The sequence below is a fragment of the Aphelocoma coerulescens genome, chromosome 2, assembly GCF_041296385.1.
Source record: "Aphelocoma coerulescens isolate FSJ_1873_10779 chromosome 2, UR_Acoe_1.0, whole genome shotgun sequence".
Classification (NCBI taxonomy): Eukaryota; Metazoa; Chordata; class Aves; order Passeriformes; family Corvidae; genus Aphelocoma; species Aphelocoma coerulescens.
The window spans coordinates 56,182,341-56,200,045 of NC_091015.1; the positions used below are offsets into that span (position 1 = coordinate 56,182,341).

Consider the following 17,705-nt stretch of genomic DNA (forward strand, 5'->3'; position numbering starts at 1 on the left):
CATAGCATTAATGTCCAGTATATCTTCATCTTTCTGGTTAGTACCATTTATATTTCATTATCTAAATTTGTGGGTGTAATTACTGTAGACCCACTTAATAGAGCAAACAACCCAAAAATTCCCATCTGTTCTTTTTTAGCATTTCATACTCAGTGATCTAAAAGTTCTTAGGAGTAGAACTATCCTAAACATGGAGGTCTATATAAGGAGGAAGGGAAAAGAAATAACTTTAGTTCAAGACAAGAATTATATGGAAACCCATTCTTTTAAACAAAAGAAGAATTAGCTAACGAGGGGGTGAGCTGTTTCTGGTAAGCGTGACACACATTAAAAGCTATGTAGATACTGAAAAATGCAGGTGGTTGACAAATAGAACTATTAGGAGTGTCTGACTGTGATTACATATTTAATATGTGGTAGGATGAATAGCAGTTCCATATCCTTAATGGATATTAAGGACCTGCACTGTTAAGCAGCTCTTCAGTATCTTAAAAAGCACTGACCTGCATGTTATGTAGTATCTCTGAAGCATTGGCTTCTGCTCAGGGCTTTAGATTGTGATAAATTCCATTCCTTACCTGTAGTAATAGATTGGAAGATTAAAACAAATATTTGGATTTTAAATTCCTGGCTGATTTTAAAAATATTTTAAAACCTTTCAGATGAGATTATAGCTGCACCAAAGGCTATAATGAAAAAAAAAGCTGCTTTAAAAAAGTTCCTTGATGACACGATGCAAAGATTCCTACATCTAGAGAAGTAATAACATTTGTTGCATTGTGTATATTTAAATTTGAATCTCTAACTTAATCTTTGCAGTGGTGTAGCTTTGTTTGAGATTAATAGTGTATCTGCCAAATGGAGAAATCAGTTGTATGGCTTAAAGCAGAGAGTCCATTCATTGACTAGTGCTGTTGGATTGCCAAGAGGTTAGTTCTTCTTGCATTCAATACTTTAAAGGTAATAGTGGTTTTATATCCTTGCTTTAGTTAAAAAAATATTTTTTATTTGAAAATTCTATGAGTTATTGCTGCGTTGCTTATTCTGTCAGTTTTAGAAAGAAAAAATTTCAAAATAAGCATGAGTCAACCATATACCAAACTTAAATTAACCATACTGTATCCCATACAGAGAAGTTCTGAGGCAATAGTGCCTGTAGTAAAAAATTTTTTTACAAATTATTTTTTAGAATTCCTCTATGCTCATGAAGATAATTTTAGGGAATGGAATTTAAACTTGTAGACAGCACTTCATCTGTGTGGATATATACAGCTCTCTTAAACTCTGAGGCAGTATCACCATCACATAACATCCTCTCAACTTTGCATGGACATAAAGCCTAAAGGCTGAAATCATTGCTCCATGACAAGCATTGCCTCGTGTTGCTTTAAGTAGATATTTGTGTCAAGAAAGTGTTTTCATATTCTTTGGAAAATGTCTAAACTGTCCAATCTCATAAGACAATCCTCAGACCTGCTTCATTAATAAACAGTTGCAGGATTGTGCTGGAAGAGTAGTGCAAAGGTAGCAGAATTGATCTTTGAAAGATTGCTGGGTCTAGTACAGTGAGGAGGAGGCATTTTAAGCACCTCCAGCATTTTCATTAGTGTGGTGGGAAGAAGTAATGGCTAACATCCAAAATTCTGCCCTTGTTTCCCAGTAGGCACTATTTTGGGTAGGTTTTTCAGAGTACAAGGCAGCTGAAGTTTTACCTTTATGGAGAGTTTGTTGCAAGGCATGCTGCTTCAGCGTAGGTCTGGTTTAATGTGAAGGCCTCCAGATGTGTGACTCAGAAGCAGAGGTGTCAGGTTGGTTCCCATCATGCTGAGGCAGTACCACCATGACTTGGAAGTACAGGAAAGGTGCACTCATACTGCTGGCCTGTGTTTCAAATGGGCATTGGTACCAAGTTGATTGTTATAATTTGTTTGCACATGCACACTTTTGTGCTTGTACAAGCAGTCATAATATGACAATTGTATTTGCTCAAAATACTCTTTGTATAGTTGACTTTCTGTGCTATTTTTTTTGGCTATCCAGTCAAAAAAATTTTTTTTTTCTTATTTTTTGTTGCAGTTCATTTCACTGCCTTGAATGTAGACAGCTTGGGTTGTTCAGAGGTTGGGTAGATAGCACTTTTCTACACATGTGAAAATGAAGTGAACATTTCAATAACTAAGAATACAAGCCAATTAAGAAATTACATGCTTTCCTTTTAACTTTTTCTTTCCTGAATATCTCTTGCTTTAGCAACAGAAGAACCTTGAAGGATATGTGGGGTTTGCAAATCTTCCAAATCAAGTTTACCGAAAGTCTGTGAAGAGAGGATTTGAATTCACTCTCATGGTAGTAGGTAAGTTTGTTTCTTTGTTTTGAGTGTTGATCATTAGAAATGTTTTGACATAGTTCTTAAAATCTGTGATAATGATGTAAGTATGTTTTGCATGATCTCATGAGAAAACATGGATCTTCCCCTGCTAGACTGATAAATCTAGGTTGATTAAAAAGAACATGTCTGATCTGCAAGTTGGTGAGGAGACGAGTAAATTATGAGAACTGTATAGTTCATACAGTCATAAGAAAACAGTTTGGTGTGGATCTGGTCTAAAATGCTACTTGCAAGTATGACAGAAGTAATTTGAACTTGATTTTCATTTGAATAAAAAAGAGCTGGTTTTGTGGTTGAGTGCAACACAGCAAACCTTGTACATAACCAGGCAGTAGGATCCTGTATATCCTGCATTTCTGTGGCCACAGACCAAAAATCAAAGCTTTATTTAAACAAACCTTTCTAGTTTGTTTGGTTGCAAAGAAAACCAAATGTAAACAGTTTGTTCCCTATGGACTACAGAAAATAGGAAATTATCCTTAGTAGGAATGAGTAATACCATTCAGAACAGTTCATTTAGGCTTCAGTGATGACCCAAATTTGTCACCTTTACTGCTAGGACATCTCATGTCTTTATTTTTTCTTGCTCTTTTGAGTAGTTTTATGATAATAGACTGTTAGTAAAGTTGGGTACATTTGTGTGTAACTGATGCTACTGGGTATGTGACCCTGTTTTGACATGCTAATGAGCAAAATAATACTAATAGTTTAAGAAGTGTTTTATAATAGCCATCTGTCACTTTGTTATCTGGCTTTATCTTTTGTAATTTGGCTAGCTTGATAGTGCTTTGTTTTGTCATCAGCACAATGGATATCTTGTGCAGACTTTATGTACATGTAGCATGTAACATAATAATACTGTTGACAGAATTAGAAATCAAGGGCAAATTGGTGAAAGCTCATTGTAGATCTCTTCATTACAAAAGTGAGCTAGAATTTTCAAATTTGAGGGTTGTTTTTTTCTTATGGAACTTGATGACAGGTTCCTTTATAGTCTAGCATCCAAGTACATATCATTATTTGGTACTAAACTGTAAAGTCTAAAGTAAAATTTGGTTTTCTGCTATCTACAGATAGGTAAGAATGAGGAGGGGATGAAACTGTCTTCATAAGTGGTAGATGTAGGGATGTGTTAGAACTGGAGAAAGTCTGTAAAATTACCTTGATGTTCTCTTGTTTTCCTGTAGTATAGTTTAAAGCAATTACATTTAGGAAAGCTGTAGAAGATTGTGACCCTCAAGAAGAAAAATTGGTCCAAAATTAGATTGAAGATGAGATGTTGACTAGTTTTACTATTTTTGTGCTTATTACTGAGAATTCATTTGTTTGCATGGAAATCTGTGCCAATGTCTGGAAGCTTACTAGGAGATGTGGCAGTATTTTCCTGAATTAAAAAAGCCACTAATTCTCTTCTTTTGACCCCCAAGTATAGAAATCAGATACTTGACAGTGAGAGTTTAAACAAAATGATAGCTGATCTTTTGGTACTCTGGGGACATTTGAGAAGGGGTGGGGTAGAGAAATTACTTTGTTTCAAAGTTAAGTGCCTGGTAATAGTATGCCCTGAAAAAATGTGTTTGTTTTTAAATATGAAGATGAAATAGTTCTTGTATTACTGATCACTTGTGTTGGTAAGCACTGTAATATAATCTGCAAGTAGATTGCTAGAATTGTTATTCTTTATTGCTGTATTCATCCTGTGAGGTAGTGTGGTAATGACTTGGTGTGCAGTCTTTAGCTGACATAATGATAAAATTCTGTAATAGTAAATGGATCTATAGTCTACTTGGTAAAGTTTAAAAGTTAGAATGTATTGCTTATCTGTGTATGGTCACTGCTGGAAAGATAAGAATCTTGGAGATTATAAAAAACATTCTCTTGCTCCTTCTACTACTAAGAGTCATGTGTGCATGGCTACCTTTTGTTGCAGATTGCACAACTACTGATCTGCTGGCTATGCTTTGTTTGGAGGTACTCAGTGTCAGTGTGTTACCCATTTGTTCTGAAAGGAAGAAAGAGAAAAACAATGCTTGTGGTTGCTAAACAGGTACAATGAAGAAAACAAATCATGTTTGGGGTCTGTGATCTGTGTCCAGCTATTTTCAGGTGGCCATGAGGCTTGATATCGTGGCTAATGCATTTGTATAGAAACTGTTTTCCTGTTGTACAATTAGTCTGGAATTATCAGTTAAACTTAATAGATGTGCATAGTGTTACATCTGGCTTTTTTGTCTTTGGAATCTGTAGCATGAGGATTCACCGGAACAGTGTTTAGGGGGATTTGCCAGTACGGCTGTGCTGTCTTATGTTTCTACTGCTGTAGAAATAATTCTGTTTTCAGTTTAACAGTGTAAGATTTTTGTGATTGAGCAAGTAGTAAGTATAGCATCAAACAGATCTGATGTTTCCAGTAAGAATTTTTGCAGGGAAGTAGATGAGTTTTGCAGAACATTTCCTTTGCCTAAAGTGTGAATGTACTCCATGAAACGCGTATTTCCCCAGTTACTGTGATTGCCCTGGAGTTGATGGAGCTGCCCCATAGCCGTCTGTGGTAACTTCCTGCTCTTCTTTGTGCCAGTGAAGTTGGAGAGTAGGCATTTAAATGTGGGCATGCATAAGGCCGAGTAGTTGTTGAATAGCCTAGAGAATGGTTTCTGGAACAGGTTTTCTCCTCCTTATCTGAGCTAAGTTGGTTGGTGGCATTGCTTTGGACTGATGTGGACACTGTTCTGTCCTGTAACTCGCTCTTTTGAGTCAGGACTTGGTAGGATTAATGTATTTGCGGCTTGTAATGTTAGTGAGCTCTTTTCTCTAAGTGTAGTTGCTGTTTTCCAGGTGTTACATGTTTACATTAAATGTAACTAAGGGCTGAAGTGATTATGAACTGCACACATACAGGTATAAAGAGTGGATGTCAAAATACCTTTTTTGTATTAAATGTTTTAAGAATCATTGAAAAGTAAACCTTAATAGAAACTGGTGTTACTCTGTATTATTTAGCCATAATAAACATTTTGACATTTCTATCTCAAACTGTGTTTGTTTTCTCTAAGTTGTATTGGTTCTTTTGTTAGTGTTTATAAACTTTCCTTGAGAAACTGAAGACTGAGATAGCCCTTTGTTTTCCTTATTAATCAGTTTTCGTTGATTTGTCTTTAATCTTCATGGGACAATTTCATGTTAGTTATTCTCAAGTAGTAGTTTCAATCATGCTGCTTTTGCAACAAGTTGATTTTGCAGAATAAAAACTCACATGCACCTCCTCTGAGGATATAACAAAGTGGGCAGAAATATGCATTTAACTGAGCTCCATTCTTGATGGCTTTCAAAGTAAGACATTTAAGCAGTGGTTTAAAGCAACTAAGTCTACATCTGAAGCATTAAAGCTCAGCAGTGGAAAAAATGTCAAGTTTGCCTTGGTAGCCTGCTTCCTTCATACTCTTGTGTAATCTCTTCAAGTAGAAGATAGTTGCTGAAATACTTGAGAACCTTACATAAATATTTAGTCTGTCTGAAATCCGAAGAGTATTCTCTGTATTTCTCTGCTGTATGGTTTGTACTTTTTTGGAGGAAAGTACATGTTTAAGTCAGATGCTTTAGAAAAGAAAACTTCCAGAAGTAATACTGTGGTTAGTAACTCTCAATTAAAGAAAGTCTTAATTGTGGAATTGCAGTTCTGTCTGTTTATTAGTATAATTACACTTACTTAAGTAGTGGGTGTGTGTTTTTGTTTTAGTGTGTATGAGCTGTGGGACAAATAGTTATTTTTCAGTGTATCTTCCTTCTAAGCACTGAGTCAGGAAATCCCTCTTTTGTTTTTCTTGTATTGAAATGACGCTGGCAATGTGATTTGAACCAACACCCAAGTAGATGCACAGTAATAATTTTTAAAAATTCTTTTCTCCTATGGACTTTATGTACTTACTAATGTATGTCTGTGGTGACTTTTCCTAGAGATACATATTTCAAAGTGTTCAAGCTTCATGAGTTCGCATTAGAAGTTGGACATGTAGGTTTTATTTTTTTTAAAGTCATCTGATTTCCAAAGTACAGAGCACTTACAGTTCAGTGGCTTTCCAGAGGACTTTTCTACACAGTTCCTAGTTCTTGAGCAACTGTTTGGTAGCTTTGACTTGGAAAGTTGTTTTGAAACCTCGGCTATAGTAAATTGTCAGTTTTGTTTTCAAATTGTCGCTTTAGCCTTGTAGATCACCTGTAGATTACAACTTAAAGGAAAATGCCATGCAATATTGTTGGAGTGCTTCATTTGTAATTATATGCACGCTCAAGTGTTTTGGTTTAAACATGGTTTTTTGGCATGGATGCAAAGAGAAGAACTGTATTTTGCAAGACTTGAAGTTACATTAAAGAAGCAGCACACCCTGATTTCATTGTTCACCACTATTAATGTTCACTGAAGAAGGCTTGGACTGGTTTAATACTGGTATCTTCTGCTGATGCATGGTGTTCTGATTAGAATTACCCCCTTCACTTGTTCCCTTTCTGGAGCAGTTTATTCATCAAGACAACCAGTGCTACCAAGAGACTCAGCTACTCACAGATATGTGTTCTTCACTCTCCCTCAATTTTAATGCCAGGAGCAAAATCATTTATTGCAGGATAGGAGGAATAAGTAAATGAAAAGCAACATGTGGATGGGCAGTACAACTGAGTAGGAACTGTTTCAGGATGTTGCCGGTTCTTGTTGATCTGCTGTGATTTGAAATGCTCCTAGTTAAAGTTTCAGTTGTGTCTCTCTACTACCATGGTATCTGAGTAGGTGTTTGTCCTTTGGTGTGACCTGGAAGCTTAGAATCCATGAACTGCCATTGCTGAGTGTACAGTGCCTTGTGCATACAGCCAGGAGAGAGTACAATCTGGTGTACAAGACTGGAGTAGAGTCCTTTTTTTTTTTTTTTTTTTTTTCAGAGAAAGAGCATGTGATGGAAAAGAACTAGCAAGATTTCTTGCATGTGTCCTGCCTCCTTTTCCCCTGTAGGTTCACTTCTTCAGAATACTTGAATTCCTCTAGTTCTCTCATTCTCTGAAAACTGTCCTGTGTGCCATTGTACGTCTTTGGCTGCAGCCTGTTTTGGGCTCCTTGCATGGTGACTGCCTGTCTGGTACTGCTATGCCTGTGGGCTGGGGCTGGGTTAGACAGCACTCTTCCAGTTCTCAGGGTACTTTTTCTATAAAGAAATGTTGAAGTCTGGGTTCAGCTGTTGTGGTGTAGTAGATATAGCTCCTTTAGAAAACTAGATAAAAAATAAAATTAAGTTGCAGGGATTCTGTTGAAAGGATTATGAGGTTTCCATGAAGTATAGATATAGAAAAGAGTGTTTTTAAGGTTACAGAATTCTTTAAAGAAGTAATTTATTGTGTTCCACTGATGATGCCTACAAAGTATAAAAATTGATGGCTGAGTACTTCAACATGTACCTGATAGGGATGCCAAAGCAAAATAGGTTGAATGTAGGAGAATTGGCAGAGGTAAAACCCAAAGAAATTGAAAACTGGTGGAACTCAGAATGCAGCCAGTGCATGCCTAGAGATGACATGCTCCTCTGGAGCAATCTCTGTTTTGGAGTAATGCCTCATCAATAGCCTGTCACTTTTTTTTTTGTGGAAAGAGGTTAATAAAATTTTTTTGAGAGGGCAGAATAGATGAACTCCGAAAATCTTGCATGAAGAAATAAGTGTTTCTTCAAGATGTGAAAGATCAGTAACCTAACAGTGAGTTTACTGGCCTACATGATTTCCCACTTTCAGATGGGAGTTTGAAGTATATATTCATGTGAATAGTTGGCTTCAGTTAGAAAATCTTCTCTCATACTTTTTTGTTGGTTTATGGATGGATTTTTTTCTTTTTTTTTTTTCCTCTCCTCTTTCTTTTGTAATGCAGTGAACTACAGTTGGCAACAAACTTGCTGCTCGTACCTCTTTTGTGGAGTTTTCCTGTTCCTTTTTCTAGTGCTGGGGAAAGAAACCTACACAAAGTCTAAAACCTGATGGAGAAGAGAAACATTTTTACAGTGTCTTATTCTTGAAACTTATTGTCAAGGAAATTCGGTTAGTCTACCTGTTTGAGCTTATCTAGAAACTATAGCTTTTCAAATACTTTCACAAGTTGCTTACAGCATAGTGGCTTTTGATCACTCAGTAGGAAAAAAACGCTGATTTTAATTTTTGTTAAGCTCATTCTAAACATTTTCCTCTCTGCAGTAGCTTAAAGATTCAAATGAACAGAACTAAAGTTGGCATTTAATAGGATTGGTTTTCAATTCTCATTTTTTAATTGTTTGCAATTACAACATTATTTGAATTGTAGTGCTTACTGGATAACTCCTAAAGAGCCTTTGGATTTTTATTTTCTTATTAAGTGTTTGGATGCAAAGCTTCTTGAGCAGATTATATGGAAGCCAACTACAGTAAGGTACTTCTTATTGGATACTTGCTGTTACATGACTCAAGTTCTGACAACTAACCTTAAGTACTGAGTATTAGTATATTGATTGTCTGTAAATGTAACTGGTCTGTTTCTCACATGCCAGTATTTTGGTCAGATCCTAATTTTTCTATTAAAATTCTTTGTTTACTGGCAGAGGTTCTTGTGGGAAGAGACTTCTACTTCCAAGTGTTCCAAGTGGATGTGAACTCATAATTCGGCAAAAATCTGCCTGTAATCTAAATGGCTTGTGTTTTTTTAAAAAAGTGATGATTCTGTTGCAAAGATTTTATTTTTTCTATTCCATATATCATTTTCTTGTCAGTCTCATAACAAATGCTGGGAATTATTTTAGTGGGTCTCTAATAGATGAATTCAGGAAATTTCATTAAAACCATCTAATGAGAGACTGTGCTCTGCAGTGTGTAGGTGTCATCTTCACTTTTGAAGCTTTGTGGGTTTTTTCGGTGGCTCCCTACGTAATCAATCCTGTCACAGTATTAGCTGCCTTCAGGCCATTTGTGCTGTGTTCCTAACTGCATAAATATTTTTGTTCCAGGTGGTTTTTTTTCTTCTCCTACCTTACCAGTTTTCTGGTTTACTTCTAAATAAAAATGTGCTTGTTGATTTTACGTGTCCAGATACGTATGCACGTGCACACAAACACACAGTTACTCTGCTGATACTTAATTTTTTGCAGTAAGCTTGTTCATTATGGTGAGATCAGCATTTGAACCTGGTCCTTGTTCCTGTTGATGACAGGTTTTTAGGTCACAATTTAGTTGAAATGAATGGGTCTGGCATTTTGATACTAGAGTAAGGATAATTAGTAATGTGTGAACGGGAACTCAGAGAAGGTACCAAACTAATGGATAGGTTTTATTTCTTAAATTATCAAGTGGCTGGCACTTGTTTGGTGCTACTCAACAGATTGTTCTGAGCTGTCATGTGCATGGGTAGGTTGTGAACTAAATGTTGCATGTCTTGTAAGCAGTGACCTCTTAGAAGTCACATTAATACTGTTTCCAGTTCCTTAGCCCTGGATAATCAGGTGCCACAATACTGCAGCACTGGATTTTGAAGCCATCATTGCTACAAGCCTAGGGCAAGATTCGAAGTCGGAGTCAGTTTTTTTATCGATAAATATGCTGTAAGTGTTTAAAACTGCTTCTCTTTTCTTGTTGGCTGAAAATGTTAGTCTTGCCTGCTGTATCAAGAAATGCTGACAACTTTATTAAAGTATAGGTTCATATTGTAACCAAAGTGATATTCTTGGATGGAGTATTTGTGGTCTAAATATCCAGTTGTAGTAAAGCCCACGTGACCCATCAAATGTGATTCAATATGATTGTTTTCCCTCTGGCTGATTTTGCAACAGTCAGTTCAGATCTTCCTTGTCAGTCCATTTGAAACACATAATTTTTCTTCCTTTTCCATTATTTTTCTTTATGTACTATGGCTGTCATATGCAACTGTTTCATTTTGGGTTTGGGATATTTTTCTGTTGAGGTTCTGAGCACATTTACCAATAAATTAGAGTTTTTACCATACTCTTGTCTTGAATTTCTCTTATTAAAGAGAATTAATATCTTCTAATAATATTTTTTCTCGCTTCCTATGGTGCATCTGATGGTATTTTCCAGTCATTTACCATAATTAAGGCAGACTATTTAGATTTATCAGTGGTTGGAGGAGAGAAAGACTACTAAAGCTGACTTTTTCATCAGGTTATTTTTTTTGTGTTCGAGTTCTTGTCATCCTTTCATCCTAATTTTTCACTGTAGGTAGTTTACCAAGAGCACAAATTTGAGAACTCTGAGAGTCTTACCTTGGGATGGTACTAAGTTTCTGTCAGTGTTGATTTAAGCTGTGTTAAGTTTGTAATGATGCCATTGTGTAGTTCCTTCCCTCTGTTAAACTTGAAGTGAAAGTTTTTTTTGGAGGGTCCTGGTTTCCTAATTTCACTATCACTTCTAGCTTTATATCAGTGAAGCTTTGATTTTGGTCACAGATGGAACCTTAGCTAGAAGTGTGCTGATACCTTGTAACTGGAACCATGTGTCTGTCAAAGTTAATACAAAGTGCATCATTCTGGTCCTTCTGGTCATAAAATTTCTCCTGTGAAGTCTAAACAAATGTGTTTAATGCTGCAGAGGCTTCCTCAGAAAGGCAAAAATAGTCTGTGATTCAAGGGAATTAAACTCTGCCTTCTGCAGAGTAAGAAGCAATGCAATGGAAGGACACGGATGAATGTGGGCTGGATAAAAACATCAGGTGTCAGTTCTAACAACATCTGGCTATGCTGTTTTAGTGCCTGGGATATGTGGTGTTGCTTTCTGTGTAAGGTGACAGCTTGCTTTTTTGAAAATAATCCGGAGCATTCCCATGTGACATCTTAAACTGCAAACAGCAGTGCCTTTTAAAATAGCAGTTTTGCAGTCTGAGGTCATTATATGTTGAATTTTGAATTTATGGGCTAATCCAGAATCGTGGGCCTATTTTCTGTTGTCAAGATAGTGAAAAAATAGTAATTCAATGGTCTGAAGTAGAAAGATGTTGTTGGATGTCTGTGGAACACTTTTCAGTACAGGATCATGAGCACTGTGTTAAACTGAAGAACTGTGAAACAAACCACTGCTGAAGTATATATTATCAGATAAGCAGTTGTTGATGCTAAAATCAAGTGGCATGGAGTAACATAGGGCATTCACTGCACACATCCATTGATTGTTCCTATGTCTTCTATCTTTCAAGATACAAATACTATGTGTTGTATTCAAAAGCATGGTAGGGAGGAATCTCAGGAATATTCTGAGTTTGTCTCATGAAAGGTATGGGTGGTTCACCTCTGATATAATAATCTGGTAAAGAGCTAGTTGATATTTCATCTGTAAATGTCTCCTTAAACCCTATGATGTAAATCTGTAAAACATTTACTTTCTGTCCGTTCTAAACTGTGATCCATTAATTTGCCTTCACATCTACATGATTTTTCTGATGACAGGATATTGTTAAAGTTTCTGATCCATGTTAGAGGGTTTAAAGGGAGAATTTCTGAGAGTAAACTTCTTTGTCTTGAAAGTCAGCAATTCTCTTTTACCATCTGTTCTTCCTTGGTTTGATGTATGAGACAGTTTGTTGTCAGTTTCCAGTTATTTTTTGCCCCACTGTTTTCCTTATTAGCTATTTTCATCTGCCATTGATGAACATTATTTGGTTTGCTTTCTTTTTCATCCCAGAAAAGGTTTTTCATGACACTGGCACAGTCTATCAAAGAGCCCTTTGAGCAATTCATGTAATACCTTGCTGTAAAAATATCCTCTCTTCACATCAGACTGCACAAAAAAAAAATAACAGAAGGGGCTTTTTAAAGGACCTGAAGACAAGTTTTCTTGGGTCTTGGAAGAAGTGTGATGGTGTTTTGCTTGACAGGTTAGCAACATAAAGTAATATTCAAGTTTAATTGTAATTATTTTTAAGGGGATGTCCCTTCTGAACATTCTGGTCACCAGATTCTAACCTTGTATCTCCAGACTTCTGGCCAAAGACTTGGGGAATGTAGAAACCTTTTGAGATGTTTGCACAGATTTGTGACTAACCATTCTTCTGTGCTCTCAGCAATGGAAGTTATGTAAAGAAATAGTATAATCTCTTTATATAGGTCCAGTGTATGACACTCCCAGCTCTGAAGACGGCAGAGGTAGCTTTGTTAATATGAAACTTCTGATGGAGAAAGAAGTAGCTTTAAATGAAATCACAACCACCTTGTTTCCATGTACTCTGAAGCCTGTGTGAGGGAACTGATGCAGAGGGTTGGTTTGAGCAGGACAAAAGAAGCTGCTTGTCCCACACCCCACCTATGTTCCATGGCAGCACCATTTGTGGCCTGTTGATTAACTTGTGTGAAACTCCAGCAAAATCAAACCTTGAAGAGCATGATCTTGGTTGCTCTGTTAAAACTCCTCCTATATGTAGATTGCTGTATCAATAAAAATAGCATTTTACATTCACTTATTCTGTAAAGTTGTGCTGGAATTTTTCAGTTTTTATTCTGTTGTTATCTTACAGTACGTAAAATTTTTATTTGAATGATTATTTCAAGGATATATATTGTCTCCTATTTCTTCCTGTGTAACTGAAACTAAAAATCTAAGCCAATTACCACTGCAGGGCAATGTCTTTTATCAGTGATTTTGCAAGATCAATACCCACTTCTGCTACAATACAGGTAGGCCTTAATCCAATAATGCATGGTACTTACTAATCCACTTAATAGACTAACACAGTCTAGTAGTTGAAAAACTGAATTCTTAAGAAGAAAAACACTGTGTGCTTCTGAAATTCTTGCTCTGTACAATTTGATCCTTTTAGCCACTCTTGTTTAATAATGAAGTCATTCTATGATCAGATAGTTTTTAGAGACTGAATGCAGAGAAATGAGTTGAGACCTGGATGATTGGGCCAGATTTTAGCTTTAAATATTCGTCAAATTGAAACATTTTGGCTTGAACTATCACAGCTATTTCAGTCTACACAATAAGTAAAAAGGTATGATTTTTATATAGTGTTTGACTGTGGTTTGAAATGAGGACAGTGTCCAAATTTTTATTTGACTGTGAATTTATCTGCTTTGGTTGACTTATGTCAAATGGCAAGCATTCAGACAGCTGAGTAGAATAAAACTGACTCAGTGGAAGTATTTTATGAGCTTTGCAGATACTTGGACTGTTTGAGGTTCTACTCAAAAACAGCTTTTGCTTTAAGTAACAGTAGATGCATTTATTCTACAGCTAATTGCATCACATTTTTAGATACCTGTCTAATTAGAAAGGAGTTGAGACTACCATGCAAGGCAGCAGCTGTGCTATGTAATCAGAAGACAAACTTCTAGGCATTGTGTGTGTGTGAGTATATATGTATTCATTCTTTTTCCCTATTTTGGCTCTCATCTGAAGTTTTCTATTTGGTTTTGTTTTGGTTTTTTTCCCCTCTATAAATAACCTTGATTTCTAAGAAGTAATTTGCTTTTGGGGCACAGTGTAGAATGCTCTAATTGTATTTCTAGTGCCTTTTAAATCGTGTTGAGTGGCTGACAAAGACCAGACAAAGATACAGACAGCAGGATAAGTAGGAAATCAGAAGGGGATCGTCATAATGACAGTAGCTGAAATCATGACATGGTACTAATTTGGAGAAAACAACTCTCTGTAAAGATGAAGAGGTCTCCAATTACATGCCTCCTGCAGTTTGACTCTTCATCTATAGAGCTCTTTTAAAAGGCTTCAGAATAGCCGTCCTGCAAATAAGTGTTAAGCAGCCATTTCTTGCTTAAAGTTTGTGCCTCGCTGAAGTCTGTGCCTTTGGTTTTTGAGAAAGAAATTTTGAGTTTAATAGTGTGTGGGCGTGGCTGTTAATGGTTTCTTGTTTACTATTTATAACTTTACTGGAATGCATGTTGTTAAAAGGTCAAAATAAAGATTTCTGTCAACTAGCACCATAAACTTTGGGGGAGGTCAGTGATATTTCAAGGAAGCATCACTAATTGCTTGCATGCCTTTTTACAGAATCATGGAATAGTTCATTTGGATGGAATCTCTCAAAAGTCATCTGGTCCAGCTCCTGTTCAAAGCACTTTGATGTGCTTTTTCTTGAACATCTGTTTTTGTCCTCTCTCAGGAGACTGGGTTAGATAAAATAAGCAAGGTCTCATTTTGGAGTCACATTTGATGATAGTGATCTGGTGTCAGTTGCATTCTTGAACTTGTGGTGAAAGATAAGCTCTTCAGTTTGATTATTAAAATTACTTGACAGATGTTTCTGTCAAATCCGTTTACGGACTCAGTAGTCCAAGCCTTTCCAGAGATACCTTTGCAGCATCTCATTCCCATGACAAATCTCTACATGAGATGCTGCAAAGGTATCTTTGCCATTCAGCTTTCTCATTTTACCATTGAGGTTGTTAGTTTTGCCTCAAAAAAGGCTGAACTGCAGAAATGCTTTTATATTGTTTCAACCGGAAGTAGAGCTCAGGAAGATGAAAGATGTTGATAGTTTATAGGACTCTGAAATCTTTGTGAATCTAACACTCTTTAGAATCTGTGGTTAAATTTGTGTCCTGACATGCTTTGCAGTTGCTAATCAGGTGAAGTTAGGCCACTCACAGTATCTGGTTAATGAAAATACTTTACTCAAAAGTAGGTTTTTTTAGCCAAAGATGAAATAGAGTTGCCTCAAAATAGATAGAAATTAATAGAAACTAGCATTTGATTTAATGGCATGAAATGACAGTTCATACTTGAATTACACTAATTTTGATATGCAGAATGTGAAGACCTTTTTTGGTGTTTGTCTTTTTAATATACTGCTACAGAAAAGATAACGCAATTAATGAGTAAACCTGTCATTGATTATTTCTCTAGCATCTTAAAACTGACACGTTATTGTGTCTTTTTTGGATTTTCTTGTCACTGAAAAGTTGGGAAACAAAGGCTTCCCTGTTACTATCAAGATGAACTGCTGGCAGATACAGAGAACTTTTTCTGCTTACTCAAATAAGCCTGTGTTTGTCAATATGTGTATTTACCAGTTTCCTTAAAACTGCCAGCTTAAAAAAACCCCAACAATTTAATTCATGTTGAATATGATTAATATTTAAATAAGTAAATTATTACAATGAAATAATAATGATTTAAAGAAAAGCCCAGTAACCATGCTTCACTACTTCACTAAACATGTTGAGTGTTTTACTTGTCTGCATATTTCTAAGTGGTTTCATGTAGATATATCACACTAAGGTTAGGATATCCTCAGCTTGCCAAATGCAGAAATAAGCACTCAGGTTAGGGCTCTAGCCTCAGGAAAGATGATTCTTTTCTTACTGCATTTGATGGTTTTGGGGAGACTTTTCATAACTTCTGTGTGCTGTTCATATTTGTGCTTTATGGAATGCTCCTTCTTGAGAAAATGCCCATATCCAAACATTAATAAAGCAGTGGGATTTTTTTTTGCTTTGCTTTTTTCATGTTATCTGTAGGTTTTTAATATGAAGCAGAAAATTGCTTTCTAATTCTCTAGCTGCTGAGAACTACACCTTTGCAGGTAAGTAGAAGAGTCACATCCTAGAGAACTGTCACATCTTAGGCTGCATGTTTTTGTTTCTGCAAAAAACCAAACCTACTGTTCTAACAAACCTACTATCCATAAACTTCAGATGAAACTTGAAGCTGGTTCTTCTTGGGTAGGAAGAGAGAACCACTTAGCACTTTTAACTCAACAGAAAGGTAAAATATCAACTTTGACACAGAAATATTGCAGATTGTGGTGTCTTTTAGAGAGGTGGGTGTATATGCCCAATTTAGATTGGCAGTAATTGCTGTATATTTCCCCGCAAAGCATCTATCCTGTTAAAATATCCGGGTTTTTTCATGTCAGATATTGCTGTCACATATACTGATAGTATTATCTGAGTGACATGGACAACTCAGTTAATGTTACCTATTTATTACGAAGAAACAGAAATGTGCAGTTTCTCTTAATTATAATAAGCTGCAGCCTCAATTTGCTGATCCCCCTTTTTTGGTTTTTATATAAAGCCTCTTTGTAGAGGAAGTTTTATGGTAGATTCTGTTACATAGAGATGCAAAAATATGTAAACTCAGCTGGGTTTTCTTGATACAATGAGAAGCTTCTAAATGAAGTGTCATTAAAATAATTAAAAATAAACCTAAAAAAAAAAGAGAAATTTTTATTTTCCATCTAAGACTAAGATAACTAGAAAGACTATTTTTGTTTCTGTAGATGTTCACATGTGACTTCTTGGTTAAATTGTATCTTGAATATGTTTATGCTTCTGAGAATAGAAGATCAAAGGCTGTATCTTGCATGCCTTTCTACCTGTTTAGTTCAAGCTGCTGTGTCATAGCAGTACTGTTGAGTGTATTTAGCATTCTTTCATGTCCAGTAAATTGTAGTGATCTTGTTTCTGATGTTTCTGGCTGCAGCTTTTTTGTTGATGCGCTTGAACCCTTTCCGGAAGGCTTTTTATTACTTACTGTTCAAAAACATTTTTAGCTCTTTCCACATATTCTGACAAAGTGACTGCATATGTCAAAGCATGCGTATAGCTTCAGAGTTATCTGCTTCTAGCAGCAAGCAAAAGCTGTGGTTCTTTGAGCTATTCTTGGAGAAAGTGAGGACTTGGTACGCTGGGCATGAAGGTGGGAAAGTACCGAAGGGGAAGGTGAAAACAGGGGACAAAGGAAACTTCTTGTATTGTTCTTAGTGTTGAGATGTAAATTTTGATTTGCAAAAATAATTAGTAATTGAATTTCCATGGATAAAAAGGTGGAAAAATGTGACTAGAACAGATATACTTGCTGTGTGCTGCCCTCTTGGTTTGAATCCCATGATCCAGATTTAGCACTGGGTGCTGCTGAAGAGCTGGAAACCATGTGACTGTCTGGTGATAAGGTGGGCAGGAGCAGCAGAGAGCTGTGGCTCATGGAGAACCTTCTTCCTTGGTTGGATCTGCTGACAAGTGAATTTCTGTTCAGCCTCTTGCAGTATGCCAAAAGCAGTTGTCAGATGGTAGTACCCCATGCCCCACAAGGATTTCTCGTATCTTGAATCTGCTGAATACTGCAGCAGTATCAAACTTTTTGATCAAACTTTGAGGTGAGACCGTTTTAGAATCATGGACTTGTGAAGTAGAGGTGGTATGTTCCATGTTTCCCTAAAAGATTGGGATAAATGAGTTGCCACTTAACAGTTTGTTACAAAGCATATTTTTTTTAGGGAAGGCTTGATGTCTGACTTGAGTCAGGTGTGCCTGGGACTTTGTGCATAGACACTGTTCAGAATCAATGCAATTCC

The 17,705-nt window shown here is 36.3% G+C and overlaps 1 protein-coding gene across 2 annotated transcripts in view; it reads left to right on the forward strand.

The window, feature by feature from the left end:
* The first annotated feature begins 2,250 nt into the window (after positions 1-2,250).
* SEPTIN7 (septin 7) overlaps positions 2,251-17,705 on the forward strand; it is a 61,027-nt gene continuing 45,572 nt past the window's right edge. For both annotated transcript variants that reach the window (XM_069007611.1, XM_069007612.1), the window contains exon 1: positions 2,251-2,353. In XM_069007611.1, the coding sequence (XP_068863712.1) occupies positions 2,344-2,353 (10 nt within the window). In that variant the 5' untranslated portion in view covers positions 2,251-2,343. The remainder of the gene's footprint in view (positions 2,354-17,705) is intronic.